At 46.1% G+C, this 15,469-nt stretch overlaps 1 protein-coding gene across 4 annotated transcripts in view; it reads right to left on the bottom strand.

Moving 5' to 3' along the window:
* The window catches only part of TMOD1 (tropomodulin 1), an 89,036-nt gene that overhangs the window by 3,407 nt on the left and 70,160 nt on the right, over positions 1-15,469 (bottom strand). For all 4 annotated transcript variants that reach the window (XM_052645162.1, XM_052645161.1, XM_052645163.1 and 1 more), the window contains one exon: positions 5,016-5,160. In XM_052645162.1, the coding sequence (XP_052501122.1) occupies positions 5,016-5,160 (145 nt within the window). The remainder of the gene's footprint in view (positions 1-5,015; positions 5,161-15,469) is intronic.

Below are 15,469 nucleotides of genomic sequence, written 5' to 3'. Positions count from 1 at the left end.
AATAAAAGACACAACTGGGAGCAGATGCCAGGTCTTCCTTCAAATCAACCTGCTTTTTCCTTCCATTAAAGCAGACTCCTCTACATTGCTTATCATTACAACTGCCAGAGACTCCTTCACTGTCAGAGCCTTCCAGCATCTCAAGTCATCGGGACCAATCCCCATCAGCATTTTACACTCCCTCCACCACTTGCCAAGCTTTATACCTCCATCATGCCTTTGGGGCATGTCTTATATACATTTATACGCAGAAGCAATGACAAGAGTGCTGTGATGTGTCAAGCACAAGGATCAGAAATAAAGATTAACAGGGGACTAAGATAAATCTACAAGAAATTAGATAAAATATTACAAGTACGCTGGTAGAGCTCATCAAGTATGAGAGGCCCAGTGAACAAAGTGGTCAGATCTTCCAAGGATGGTGGGTAAGTTGTCCATTGAATCTTAAACAATAAAGGGGTAGATGGTGGGAACGTGCAGGGAGCATTAGGAGTAATAGTTCCCCAAAGGGCAGCTTTTGCCTAGGTCACTGGGAGACACTCAGCCTTCCTGGACTGGTTGATACCAATATGGCAAGGCGATGGCTTATTGGGGTGTCAGGAGATGAATCTGGCAGGGCCTCACCTGGAGTGGAGGCGGACAGCACAGGTTCTGGGGCCAGAACGACTACCAGATCCAGTCCCACTTCTGCCCACTGACAGCAGGTAACTTTACTACTTCTGTAGGCCCCATCTCCTTACCGTAGGATGGGGATGACAACAGTACTTGCCTCACCTGGTTTTTGGGAATGTTACACGAGTTAGTAAGATTGAAGGGTTTAGGGCAGTGTTTGGCACACAGTAATGGCCATGTAAGTATCAGCTATGATTGCAAAGGGACCTGTAAGCCACGTCAAGGGGTTTAACCTGAGAGCAGCGGGAACATAAGAAGGGTTCTAAGCAGAGTGGTGGGATAAGCTTTGGGATGAGCACTGTGAGAGATGCCGGCCCTAGAGGAGCTGCAGGGGCCCGAGGACACCACAGAATGCTGGGTATGGGTGATGAGGGCTGGACCAGGGCCCAAGAGACATGGATGGTGAGGAGGTGGCTGGCCAGGTTGGGGAAGCACAGACAGAGGGGCCGATTTCTGGCTTTAAATGGTGAGGAAAGTAGTGCTCTTTCCCGAGATGATGAAACTGATTTGGGAGGTACGAGTGTGTGCTGTCTTGGGTGCCTGTTGGGTCTACCTTGAGGAAACAGTAGAGGAGTGACTTTCCCAGAAACGGATGTTTTCTGCTTTCAAACATGTTACTCTCTCCCCACCCCACCCCCTCCAAAAACATACAACTGTCTTAACCTGGAGGCTGCAATTCAGATTTCATTAAGGGATGAGAGCGTCAGTGGCAGAGTTACAGGACCCTGAGCAGCAGCCTGGCTGTCAGCTATAAACAGTGCGGAGACAGGAGTCGTCTGAGGTACCACCTTGGGAAAGCAGAGTCGGGGATCCTTGGCTCCTTCCTGACGCCTTGCTCTCTCCCATGGAACACTGCTAAGAGCCCAGGGCGGGAAGGACCAAAGACATGCCAGTCAGGATGGGTCCTGGGCAGGCTGCTTGTCTGCAGAGCCACTGGCTGACCCGTGGGCTTGAGGACTACATGTCTCCCGAGGAGCCCACCTGCCTTGCAGGCAAGCAAAGCCTAGGCCCTGCAGACCTGGCCCATGGCCAGGAGCCAGCTCAGAGGTTGGTCGGAGAGAGAAGGAAGCCACAGAGGCCTGTTCCCTTCCATCTAGAGCTTGCTCCCTGCCACCGAACTGCAGCAGCAGACGAGTCACAACCGCTGTGGCTGGGCTCTAATGACAAACGGGTTTAGCTGGGAAACGCAAAAGCCTGTTGGCTTCATCAGAGCATCAGGAGCAGGATGAAAAAAACATGTTGCAAAGAGAGTCAGAATTTCTTTTAGAGAAGGACACTGATGCACCATCAGAATTGGAAGTGTTTCTTTCACAAAAAGTTAGCAGACAGGCACAATTTGCTCTTAAAGTTAAAATTCCTACTTCACCAACTGGTACTCTGTTGTGTGCAGTCACTTAGATCATTCTGCTCTAATTCCTTCTGTGGGAAAACCCAACGGAACCGCTGCACAGGTCTCGGGGGGAACCCACTTTAATACCCTGTCATTCCCGCCTAGGAAACTGCCACTGTCCCACTACCCACCTGATTTCCTCACCAAAGTCCTGAGCTCAGCACTAAAGGCCTTTGGCTCACAGCCTCCCATACCTACCCCTCAGCCCCATTCCCGTGAACAACCCATGTGCCTGGTCATCGTCCCTGCCTTTGCCCATGCTGTTCCCTCTGCTTGCAAGGCCCTTCCCTTCCTTCTCTGTGGCCTCCTGCTTCTCCTCTTACAGTTCCTCCCTCCTTTCAGAACCTCCTGTCTCTCCTATCCTGCATACTGGGTCCTATCACCCTGCCTTTGCCAGCAACCCCACCAGGAACTCCTGCCAACCTCCCTCTTCTTCACAAGGCTGACTCAAGCCCACCCCCACCAGGAGGCATGGCTTAAACTGGCCTCTGTCCTCACAAATTATTTGCTTGTTTTGTCTGCATACAGTTTGTAGGCCTTCCTGAATCTAGGGATCTGACTTTGAGTCTTTTTCTCCACTAAGAGGTTGTAAAGGTTTTTGAGTCAGGGAACTGGCTTTCTACTACCGTTTATGTCACCTCGCACAGCCCTGGGCACCCAAAAGGTGCTAACAAAGTACTCACTGTAACTAAGGTGTGACACTGTAACTAAAAAAGGTGTGACTTGACCGAGCCACTGCCTAGAAGTGCAGTCCCACCCAGGCCTCAGTTCCTCCGGAAGAGGACGGAAGGAGGAGCCTGAAGTCCCGTCCAGCAATGGCACGCAAGGCTCCTGCCATGACCTCACCAAGTCCCTGGTGATAGGAACTGGGCCTGGATTTTGGAACACAGACTCTCAGGACATAGTGTCCTCAAGGGCCATTTCCTCTAGCCTTCAGCTGATACCGGGGACCCCCTACAGCACTCCTGACTCATCTGGAAACTTTTAATCCTAGAAAGAAGTCCTCCAAGCCATCTTGCCACTGGAAGACCAAAGCTCAATTAGCCCTGAGACAGGCACTGAGGAACACATAAGACGTTTAATCTGAGATTTAAAAAAAAAAAAAAAAAAAAAAGTGAGGTTCCTGCATATCAGAATAGAACTCAAGGCTTTTTAGTGCTGGCTCTGCAGCCAGATCACAACTGAGCCAACAGAGTCTACGTTATGGGCCGTCCTCAACAATTCAGTGTAGCTATCACTGAGAAGGGGGGTGACAGAGGAGGAGATAGTTGAATCGACTCAATGGACATGAGTTTGAGCAAACTCCAGGAGATAGTGAAGGACATGGAAGCCTGGCATGCTGCAGTCCATGGGGTCGCAAAGGGTCAGACACAACTAAACAATTTAACAATAACCTCTGTTACACCATGATAATTATAATTCTTAGTGGTTTGTGTTTGCTCATGTTTTATTGCAAATAAGGACACTTCACAAACCAGGACACTTAGTGTGGGTTTTTGTTTGATGGACTTTTCTAGATCTGCAGCTCTAGAAAAAAGTAACAGCTGGGGTAAGAAATGAATAAATAGCTTCTTAAGAACATGAACCTATCACCTTCAACACCCAGTGCACTATAGGTCTTTGACAAATGTTTGTTGAATTGAGTAGCTCTGTGGCTATCTAAGCACAGGTTCTGTGAGTACCTGCCTCGTGCATACACACCTACACACTCACCCCCATTCTTCTAGGCCTTTCGTGTATTAACCTAGCTTCGGATTCATCACCAGGAAGTGACACACCTGAACTCTGAGATGTGCATTAGTGTTAAGCTCCTTGCACTTTACTGAGTGTCAGAAACAAAAACTAAACAGAAAGAAACACATTTAGAGCAGGTTCAAATTTGATGAAAAACTCACTGAACACATCATCCTTTAAAAACAGTTAGCTCATAATTCAATCTCAGAAAGCAGCTTTCTTCTTTTTAAAAAATTCATTGTTTCCTTCTAAGAATAGTATAACTTGCTTTGTCTTCCTCCTGCCTTTGAGTCTAGGTAACTAGTTGAATATAATGATAAATTACGTTAACAGGCCCACTCCTTTTCTTGTTTTTTCTTTTCTCCCCCCTCTTATTTTCCTATAGCCTCATCAAACATACTCCTCTTTGGACACTGTCAAGTTCTTCAAGCAGGCAGCAGGAAAACACAGGAGAAACAACTACCCACAGAGCTTGAGAACAATTAGCATCTGGAACTAAGTGGGTGATTGGTCTTTCTTTTTGCTCAACTGACTTGTATTTCTATTCAGTATTTACTAAGAAAGAGTATGACATTTTCTTTTTATTTTTTTTAGTAAAAAATACAAACTATGCCTGTAACTGAGATAAAATGAATGTAACCTGTTATACTTTACTATGAAGTCAACATTTTCAACCTTTACTTTAAAAGCAATATGAAATCGCCCAGGCTTCAGGTGTGGGTAGTAAGGCTGTTTGCTTGCTTTGGGATCTGGGGCTTGGGCCAGACTGTATGATTTGGAGAGGATTCTGGGCTTGGACACGACTGAGCAACTGAACTGAACTGAACTGAACTGGGCTCCAAAAAAGGTATCAGAAGAGGAAGAGACTCAGTGTTGGCTTTGTGCCGCCTACGTTTCACTCACTAGGCTAACAGGCTGGGGGTGCGCTCTGGGCCCAGTCCTGTGCTGAGCTGAGCTACCTTTGGGGAGGAGGGCCTGGCCTCGGCGTCTGCAGGCAGGGCTCTGGCAGTCTGGGGAAGGTTCGGGGGGGGGGGGGGGGGGGGGGGGAAGCAAGACGCAAACACCGAAAACAAGAGTATGGGATTAGTACGAAAACCGAGAGTCAGGCCCAGGAAGAGGCCTGCCTTGGGCAAAGCAACAGTGGAGTTTTCCCTGCCATATCTCCTCCGACCGGTACGAAGAATGACAGGCGGCGGCTAGGGGGCTTAGGTCCACTCACCAAGGTCGTTGTTGTTCATCATGGCATTGGACGCTCGCAGCCGGGGTCCCTGCTGGGTGAAGTGGTAGCCGAATTTGAGGAGCGTAGCATTTTTTTCCAACATGCTCACAATCTCCATTTCCACTTTGTTGCCCAGAGGCTGGCTCTTTGATTTAAAAAAGAAAGAAAAAACAGTCACTTCTTGCTCACTTGTGCGGCACCTAAATCTTCTCTACCCGCAGAAACCCTCAGAGCTGGGCTGCGATTTTAGTACCTCCCTGCCCGAGCCCACTCCAAGAGCAGGACAACCGGAAGCCGGAAGTGTAGAGAAGTTGAAAGGTCAGGCAGCCAGGAGCCAATGAGCTGGGATTCAAGCCTAGTGTTGCTGAAGGCCAAGAAGAGATCTTTCCGCTGCCCCACAGCAGCCTTCTTGGACTATCTGAGCAGGAAGGACTTTCATATCGTTTAGTCTCAAGGAGATTTAAAAATCCCACAACCCAGGCTATCCCTCATACTAATTAAATCACTGGCTGCGGTACTCGGTACTCGGTACTTGGGTGTCCATGGTTTTTAAAACTCCCCAGGTGATTTCAAGGCAAAGTCAGGTTGGCTAACCAACCCTAGAGACTTGTAAATCTCTTCAATTTACAAATGAAGAAACAGGCCCAGGGAGGGAAGAGGATTTGTCTAAGGTCACACAAAAGTTTGGGAGTGCTGCAGTTAGCTTCCTAGAGCCTCACTCTGATAATGCTAGTTCTCCAACCCCAGATCCATAGTGATCATCCGACAAAGATAGGAAAACATGACGATACACAGTGTTGGGAAGGATACGATGTGGATATCCATCCTTCTTGTTTATAATAGTGGGAATAAAAGGGAAACAAACATTCATCAAGAGGCAGTTTCTCAAATAAAAGATGGTTAAGCTTTACAGTAGAACATGGGCAGCTGTACAGTAACAATGTGACTGTTTGGGCCCAAGCCTGGAAAGATGCTGTGACACAATATTGAATAGACGAAGCCTAGTGACAAGATGGATTGTACTTATTACGTAAAGTTAACTATATTTCCCACACATATACATATGCCAAAGTATGGTGATAAGCTTACTTAAAGAGATCTCTTTTCAAGAAGAGTTTTTGTTTTCTTTTTGTATTGAGTTTTCTGTTACCATGTATAATAAGATATTAAAGAGTAAACATAATCTTAAAAAGGTTTAAAAAGACACAGAAGGAAAGCTAACATAGTATTATTTAATGATTAAAGACATTCCCCCTCAAAACAAGAAGAAACCAAAAAATGTCCACTTTCACCAACATTGTCTGGAGGACAATTAAGTAAGAAAAAGAAAGAAAAGTCGCCATATAGAGAAGGAAGAAGCAAAACTATTTCTATTTGCAGGTGACAGAGTACTGTATCTAGAAAAGCCTAAGGAATCCACAAAAAGCAATTATTAGAGCTGATCACCACGTTCAGCAAGCTATTCAAAACCCATCTGTGTTTCTACACACCAGCAATGAACCACCACCTCAAAGTGAAATTAAGGCAATAATTTCATTTACAATAACATTAAAACACTTAGGAATAAATTCAATAAAGAAACAAAGACTTGCATGCTGAAAACTATAAAAGAGCATTGTACATTAAGGAGAACCTGAATAAATGTAAAAACATCCTATATCCATGGATCAGAAGACTTAATACAGCTAAGAGGGCAATACTCCCAAACTGACCTAGAGAAGCAGCAAACACACACAGAAGTGCCACCATGACTCCTCACGGCTGATAACTGCTGCCATTTATTGAGAGTTTACTATGTTCCCAATGCCCTGTGCCCAACCTGTAGGGTCTCAGTTCATTCAATAACCATACTGGATAAGCCCTGCCTTCTCTGCAGCCTGGCACTCAGGCCCTGCACAGTTCTGTCCTCACCTTCCTTGAAAGTGAAAGTGAAGTCGCTCAGTCGTGTCCGACTCTTTGCGACCCCGTGGACTGTAGCCTACCAGGGTCCTCTGTCCATGAGATTCTCCAGGCAAGAATACTGGAGTGGGTTGCCATTTCCTTCTCCAGGGGATCTTCCTGACCCAGGGATCGAACCTGGGTCTCCTGCATTGGAGTCAGACGCTTTAACCTCTGAGCCACCAGGGAAGCCCTTCGCTTTCCTTTCCTCTCTCAGTCTGTCCTCAGGCTGGTTACCCCAGGGGTGGAGAGTCTGGGACCTGATGCCTGGGTCTCCTGCATTGGAGTCAGACGCTTTAACCTCTGAGCCACCAGGGAAGCCCTTCGCTTTCCTTTCCTCTCTCAGTCTGTCCTCAGGCTGGTTACCCCAGGGGTGGAGAGTCTGGGACCTGATGCCTGATGCAGGCAGAGGTCCATTCTAAAGGTTCGTGTGTCCTCTTGCCTCCATGTGGAATGCTCCTACCCTCCCTCACCCTCCTGGTGATGTGTCGTAGTGCTTTAATTTGTTGTTGTTCAGTTGCTCATATGTGTCTGACTCTTTGCGACCCCATAGACTGCAGCACACCAGGCTTCCCTGTCCTTCACCATCTCCCAGAGTTTGCTCAAACTCATTTCCATTGAGTCGGTGATGCCATCCAACTATCTCATCCTCTGTCATCCCCTTTTCCTCCTGCCTTCTTTTTTCCCAGCATCAATGTTTTAATAGCTACCGGAAATGCCCCCCTCCCTGATGAGGCCTTCCTGATCTTTACCTCGGGAAACCATCTTTCCCTACTTGACACTCAAGCGTTGTTATGTCCCTCTCTACTCCCAGCCCAGTCAATCTGCATTATTGGGTCACCTGCCTTCATAACTGTCTCTCCCACTAGACCTGTGTTGTTCAGTAGAGCAGTCACCAGCTGCATGGGGCTCTTTAAATCTTTTTTTTAATGACATAACATCAGTTTCAGACATACAGTATAATGATTTGATATTTATATACACTGTGAAATGATTACTACACTAAGTCTAGTTAACATCCATCCCCATACATAGTTACATACATAGTTTCTTATTATGAGAACTTTTAAGATTTAGTCTTGGGAGTTCCCTAGTGGCCCAGTGATTAGGATTCTGGATTTTCACTGCTATGGCCCAGGTTCAGTCCCTGATTAGGACACTGAGATCCCACAAACCACACAACCAAAAAAAAAAAGGACTATCTTAGAAACCTTAAAACATGCAATATAATATTATTAACTATAATCATCATACATTACACCTCCATGCATTACTTTTTAAAAATTAATTTATTTATTTTACTTTACAATACTGTATTGGTTTTGCCATACATTGACTTGAATCTACCATGGGTGTACATGTGTTCCTCCGTCCTGAACCCCCCTCCCACCTTATTAATGGAAGTTTGTACCTTTTGACATCTTTCACCCATTTCACCCACCCCTTACCCGCTGCCTCTAGCAACCACCAATCTGTTCTCTGTTATCTTTTTTTTTTCTTAGATTCCACAGATGAGAGGATATGGTATCTATATTTCTCTGAATTCACTTCACACAATATCCTCTAGGTCCATCCACACTGTCACTAATGGCAAAAATTCATTCTTTTTATGACTAAATAATATCCTATTGGATATACCACATTTACTTTATCTATTCACCCAACAATGCACACGTTGGTTGTTTCCATGTTTTGGCTATTGTAAATACTGGTGTAGTGAATAGGGACACATATCTTTTCAAATTAGTGTTTTCATTTTCTTTGGATAAACACCCAGAAGTGAAATTGCTGGATTGTATGATGGTTCTACTTTTAATTTTTTGAGGAACAGCCATACTATTTTCCATAGTGGCTGCACCAATTGTAATTGCCATCAATGGTGCCCAAGGGTTCCCTTTCTCCATATCCTCTCCAAAACTTGTTAATTCTTATCTTTTTGATAATAGCCATTCTAACAGGTGTGAGGTGATAGCTCATTGTGGTTTGATTTGTATTTCCCTGATGATTAGTGATTTTGTGCAACTCTTTATGTACCTGTTGGTCATCTGTATGTCTTCCATGGGAAACTATCCAGATTCTCTGCTCGTTTTTTATTTAAAAAAATTTTAAATAAACTTTATATGGAATCTAAAAACATACAAATGAATATATATAGTAAAATAGAAAACAAACTAGTGGTTACCAGAGGGGATAGAGAAGTGGGGAGTGGCAGTATATAGATAGGGGATTAAGAGCTACAAACCACCGCATATAAAATAGATAAGCAACAAGGACATCTTGTAGAGCATAGGGAATTATAGACATTATCTTGTAATAACTTATAATGGGATATAATCTGTAAAAATTCTGAATCACAGTACATCTGAAACTATAATATTGTAAAGCAACTATACTTCAACTAAAAGTTAAATAAAATTTAAAATTCAGTTCTAGTCTCAGAGTCCCTGGAGAAAGGAAGGGCTTGAGAAAGGTAGTAAGTAGAAAGCTTCTTAAGATGTATGCACATTTTCTATTTAATGCACATTTCTATTTCAAGTGTGCAAGAGCCACTGGCTAGTGGTTGCCATATTGGTGCAGATATAGAACACTTCCATCAACAAAAAATTCTGTTGGATGGTTGCTAACCTAGACTGTGAGCCCTTAGAGAGCACATAGTACCCTGTGTCTCTAGGGCAAGGTCAAGGCATTGAACTGAATGGAAAAAATAGGAACATGATCAATGCACAGGAACTTGGGGAGGTTGAGAAGATACATCAGCCCAATATCCAAAAGGATAAGTGTGGAACTGCAGTTGAGACTCTTGATAGAGAACTCCTCCCAGGTATCCTGAGTTTACTGGAGCTTGTGTGGGTTCAGACAGAGCCGGAATTGCAGACTAGGGCAGGCAGAGGGAGGATAGTAAGATTCCACCAGCCCCTCTGGCAAGGCTTCTGATAGTGCTGGGAAGAGCTCCGGCCTGTCCTCGAAGGACCCAGCACAGTCCTGGGCTCTGGCCGGCTTGGTCTGGCAGATGATACAGACTGTCTGAGACCCCAGTAAGGAACTGGCATGTCCCCCGCCCACCCCACTAAGCAGGAAGCCTGGTCTCTCCTTGCTGTCACTTGTCAGGCAAGCTCTGCTAGAAAGCAGGATGGACTAGTCTTTAAAGCACCAGTGTCCCAAGTGGAGGGACTGCCAATGACTGCAGGGGCCGCTTCGGCAAAGCTGACACGTCGTGCTGCCTGGTTGAGAGCACGAAGCACTCAGATGCAAACTGCCCCTTTCGACTGCCCCACCTTCCCTGGGAGATCGGCAGGGCAGGCAAGAATAGGCAACCCTGGACTCGGGGATGAGTAAACTGAGCCTGTGTGTATATGGAAGCCAGGCTGTGCTTTCTCTACTTAAATGAGAGCCAAGGCTAGAGCTGAAGCTGGAGCTGGAAGGACTTCAGAGGATGCTCCAGCATCACCTTCTCCGACAGCCCTGGAATACATGCAGACATGTCAGGTGTGTGCCAGAGGGTACATTAGATAATCACAGCCTGTCTGCCTGGAGTGTTAATCTCTGACCCAAACCACATTTTTACATTAAAATAGAAAATGTGCATACACCTTAAGAAGGTTCCTACTTACTACCTTCTCAAGCCCTTCATTTCTCCAGGGACTCTGAGACTAGAAGAATGTCAATCACTTCATAGATGAGAGAGGGGGCCTTGTGGACAGAGTCAGGACTAAGACTCTGGTCTCTTATTATCTAGTGATCATTATGTCCTAGGCATGGCATAAGCACTTTACATAAGCTAAGTCAATTTCTCTTCCCTGTAAACCAATGGAATATGTAGTATTCTTATAACTTTCATCTTACAAACAAGAGACAAGATAAGCAGAGATATTAAGAAATTTCCCTCCAATCACAAAGCTAGTCAGTTGCAGAAAGGATTTGCACGGTTTACCCCAGAGCCTGGCTAGTTCCCACTTCAGTTGAGTGCCTCCGAAAGAGCTCATAAGGTCGACTTGGCTTGGCGTGCAGATTGCCATCTAACCATCAAGAGTGGCTGGCGAGGTAGTGGACTGCTTGTCCCTGGAGGTGTGTGAAGAGATGGCAGACTGCATCCCATCAGGGTCTCCTAGATGTTGCTGGGGGAGGCTTAGGCTCCGTGACCTTTAAGGCCTCCAGAGCCTGCACTGAGTCTATCACTAGCTTGCTTGGGATGGCATAACAAATTAAGAGGTGACCTTGACAGCGTGTATAAGACACTTAGGAGCCTCTTGTGGGGAGACTGAAGTGGAGCAGCGGACTCTGGCAGTAAGGCCAGGGAGAGGGCATCGGGAAGAACTCTTGCCCCACTTCAGACATGCTTGAAAACGTGTGAGTAAATATAATCTCATTATTAACAATTCTAATGATACTAAAGCAGATGAAGTAAGTTAAAAGTCTCCCTTCACATCATTTATCCTCATTCCTACCCACTTTCCACAGAAGAAACCACCATGGCCAACAGGATGTGTTCCTATGGATTTTTTTTTTTCTATGCAATATGTAACAAAAATATACAGATTTTTCTTATTTTTCATTTTTTCCCTTAATGGATTCATACTGTACTTGTTGTTCTGTAACTTATCTTTTTCATTTAATGTTTTCTGGAATCTTTCCAGGTCAGCACATGGAGAACTACCTCATCCCTTCTAACTGCTTCATGGGATGCCCTAGTAGAGACAGATCATTTCATTTGCTTCCAGTTTTCCCTGTCATACACAATGCAGGAGTGGGCTTTGCTGGAGAGGGAGGAGTATTCTTCAGGCTGGATGTGGAGATATAGTATCGGTGGGTTAAAACGATAGGCATATTTTGAATTAAGTGTGTGACTGCCCTGCCCAAAGGACACAAACACTGATGTGCCCTTCAGGGCTATATGACACCTCTTGCTCCCTCAGCCTTTACTCTGACCATGTATTATCAATCTGAGGAGAAGATGATCAGATTCACTACTTAATAAAACAACCATCCAACAACTCAGGTGCAACTGAGCTGTGACCTGGAGCTGGACAGAGGTGCCATGGACACCGAGAAGCTCACTTGATACATTCCATGGGGCTGGTTATGGCCTTTTCTTTAATCCAGAAAATATGGACAACTGAGAACACTTGAAGAAACAACGGAAAGGAGCCTTGGGAATTATCTAATCCAACTTCAGAGTCCCAAATCCTGGCTGATATTAACATTCCCTTCTTTATTACAGCTGCCAGATTGTTTTGTTCCACTTACACACCCCCCTGGGGATGGGAGTACACCACTCTTTGAGTTGCCTGCTCCATCCTTGGGTTGCTCCGCTGGTTAGAAAGGCCCTTCTGGTCAAACTGCAGCAATGAAAAAGGATAGAAATGATTCTCACTCTGCCAATTAAAACATGCCTGCAGGACTGCCCTGGTGGTCCAGTGGTTAAGAATTAGCCCACCAATGCAGGGGACATGGGTTTGATCCCTGGTCTGGGAAGATCCCCCATGCTGCAGAGCAACGAAGCCCATGCACTGCAACTACTGAGCCAGGGCTCTCTAAAGCCCGTGCTCCACAGTAAGAGAAGACACCGCAATGAGAAGCCCACACACCACAATGAAGAGTAGCCCGAGTGCAGCAACAAAGACCCAATGCAGCCAGAAAAAAAAGGCTGCAAGGTCTTTGACACTCCTCCCTTCAAAAGGTAGAGCCTAATTCCTCTCCCCTTGAGGGTGGCTTTGCTTAATGACTCATTTCTAACAGACAGAACATGGCAGAAGTGACTGTGTAACCTCCAAGGTTGGCTCATAAAAGGCATTTTTGGCTTGGCTTTCTTCTTTCTCTGCCTTGGATCGCTAGCTCAGGGAGAAGTTAGCTGCCATACCATGGGGACACTCAAGCAGCCCTATGGAGAGGTCCACATGGCAAGTAGCTGAGGCTGCCTGCCAACAGCTATGGAAGAAGCCACTTGGAAGCAGTTCCTCCAGCATTGGTCAAGCCTTGACTGTAATCTCATTAGAGATTGGGCTAAATCTATGCAGTCAAATTGCTTCTGGATTCCTGACTCAGAAATTCTGAGCTAAATGCGTGTTCATGTTGTTTTAAGTGGCTAAGTTTTTTGGGGGAAGGGAGCATACTTTGTTACACAGCTGTAGATAACTGATAGACTCACAGGCAATGTTGACCAAAAAAAGCCAGACACAGAAAGATTCCATTTATATGAAGTTTAAGAACAGGCAAAACTCGTCTCTGATGACAGGAATTAAAATATTCATGCATTTGCAGGGTGCTGATTGGCAAAGGGGCCTGAGGGAGTCTGCTGGGGTGCTGAAGTGTTCCGCATCTTGAACTTGGTGGTAATCACACAGCTACACATAAATTCGTAAATCCACTGAGTTGTCTACTCAAGACGCATTTGCTTCAGTATATAAAAGTTAACTTCAGTAAAAAATAAACTCAAGTAGGAAAGGAAGAGAGGGAATAAGAGAGGAAAATAAAGTGGTTAAAAGTTGTTCCTTGCATAAGCTAGAATCTTTCGGATGTCGGTCCTCCCCACTCAACCCTTCCACCACTAACTGGGCCTAATTAACAATAGAAACATTTCCCCCCTTGATTGAGAAAAGACTATATGTCAGGTATATGAGGCATAGCCCTATTAGGCAAGTAGGAGTATTATTCCCATTTTACATGTAAGGAAACTGAGGCATGGATACAATAAGTGACTTCCCCCCATTACACAGAAAGAACATGACACAGCTGGGGCTTAGCCAGGACTCGATCCCTTGCTTGACTTCAAATGTCAGAGATTTGAAGCCAGGGGGCCCCTGGGCCAGCCTGTCTCCTGCCTAGCTTTTCCAAACACAGCCTGCAGTGGGGCCCTGACATGGTGTGAGGTGGTCACTGTCACAGATCTTTATTCTGGTTTATTCCAATCTGCATAGGAAAACGGTTTTCTCTATCACTTCCACTGACTTCATCTCATCTCTCCCTTAGAGTCAGGGCAGTAAAAGAACATAATTGACATTTAGAGGAAGGGACAGTGACACACGCCTGTCCTCTCAAGGAGGCTGAATACTTCCAGACTGAATTACTTCAATACAAAATGAGACTACAGACTCAAAAACTATGCACAGACAGAGAGCTGCTGCTTAGAAGCTAAAACTATAAGGAACAAAACAAAACATAGTTGGTCTTGCTCTCTTACTTTTCAAGAGTGTGTTTTCCTTATATCTTGCAAAACCAAAAGCTATATTCAGCCTCATTTAAAAAGCTGCCCTGAGTGTGGAATCTAAAATTAATGGGTGTCACCATGTGTGAAAACCTTCAGGATCCTATTCTAGCATAGCTTTGGTTTTCTAAATTTATTTCCACTAGGAAAACAATCCAATCTGGAAAAACAAGAAAACATGATCCACTTCCTTTAGCTTTTTTTCAAAATATTAAGCATACTCTCGCTGTCAAATATTGGAATGAAATGTGAGACACCCAGCGAAATCCCCCTAGACTTTGCACATGTCTTCATGTGGAGAGGGAGCCTATTTTCAGGCCTGTCTCTGCTGAGGGGCAGGGAGAGTGTCCCATGCCCAAGTGTCCTGGGAAGGGCCTGCTGGAGGGAGCTCTGTGGGAGAGGGGAGTGGATCAAGAAGGGTGAAGAGCTGCCGCTTGGGACATGGTTGGCTTGGGATGGATGGGCCTGCAGGTACCCCATGTGTCCTGCCTGCCTCCTGCATGCTGGAAGAGGGTTTCTCCTGTCTGTTCATTAACGCAGCCTGTTTGGAAGCTGGGTGCTTCAGTTCTAGCCCGGTTCTGAGCCTAACCTGATTCGTGACATTGGGCATGTCCCATCCCTGCTCAAATCCTCGGTTTCCCCATCTGCAAAAGGGGGGCTGGACTAGGCATGTCTCAGCGCCCTCAGCTGCAGCCAGCCCCCTGCACCTCCTGCTGCCCCAGAGTGACTCCAGGCAGCAAGAGCATGGAAGTAAAAGAGAGCCTGGCTGAGTCAACAAGCAGCCTCAGAGTCCTATCCTGAGTCTGTGTTCTGAACCAGCCTGCAAGGCTCTGTGTCACCCTGGGCAGAAGTCCCCGAGTCCCTCTCCTTGGCCGTATAAGGAGAAGGGAGGACTCTGACACAGGTTACAGGCACAGGGCTGAGGAGAAAGCTGTGGCCTCTGGGGACCTCGGTGACTAACAAGAACGAGGAATAAATCCAGTGCCACTCATCACCTCCTCTTGGCCACACTCCCCCAGAGCCCACACCTCCTGGGGCACTGAGAGAGGCATGGGTGGCCTTCCCCTAGCCCGAGCAAGCAGAGCCCCCTTCTCGAGTCCCGTTTCAGCCCTGCACGTCCCCCGCCAGGTCTCAGTCCAGTCTCTAGACTCAGGCTCCCAGGAGTACCTCCTCACGGCCCCCCTGCATGTGGGTGGTCAAAACCCCCTCTGGTCTCCAAGCCCTGATGCCCTCTTCCTGCCCCCAACCCTCTCCCATCCAGCTGGGAACCGTCTTTGCAGAGCATGACTGATGGGTGCTGATGACAGCCCACAGG

The sequence above is a fragment of the Budorcas taxicolor genome, chromosome 8 (genome assembly GCF_023091745.1).
Source record: "Budorcas taxicolor isolate Tak-1 chromosome 8, Takin1.1, whole genome shotgun sequence".
In the NCBI taxonomy this organism is placed as follows: domain Eukaryota; kingdom Metazoa; phylum Chordata; class Mammalia; order Artiodactyla; family Bovidae; genus Budorcas; species Budorcas taxicolor.
The sequence above is the reverse complement of the archived record's forward strand: the minus strand, read 5'-3'. Positions and strand labels throughout refer to the sequence as shown.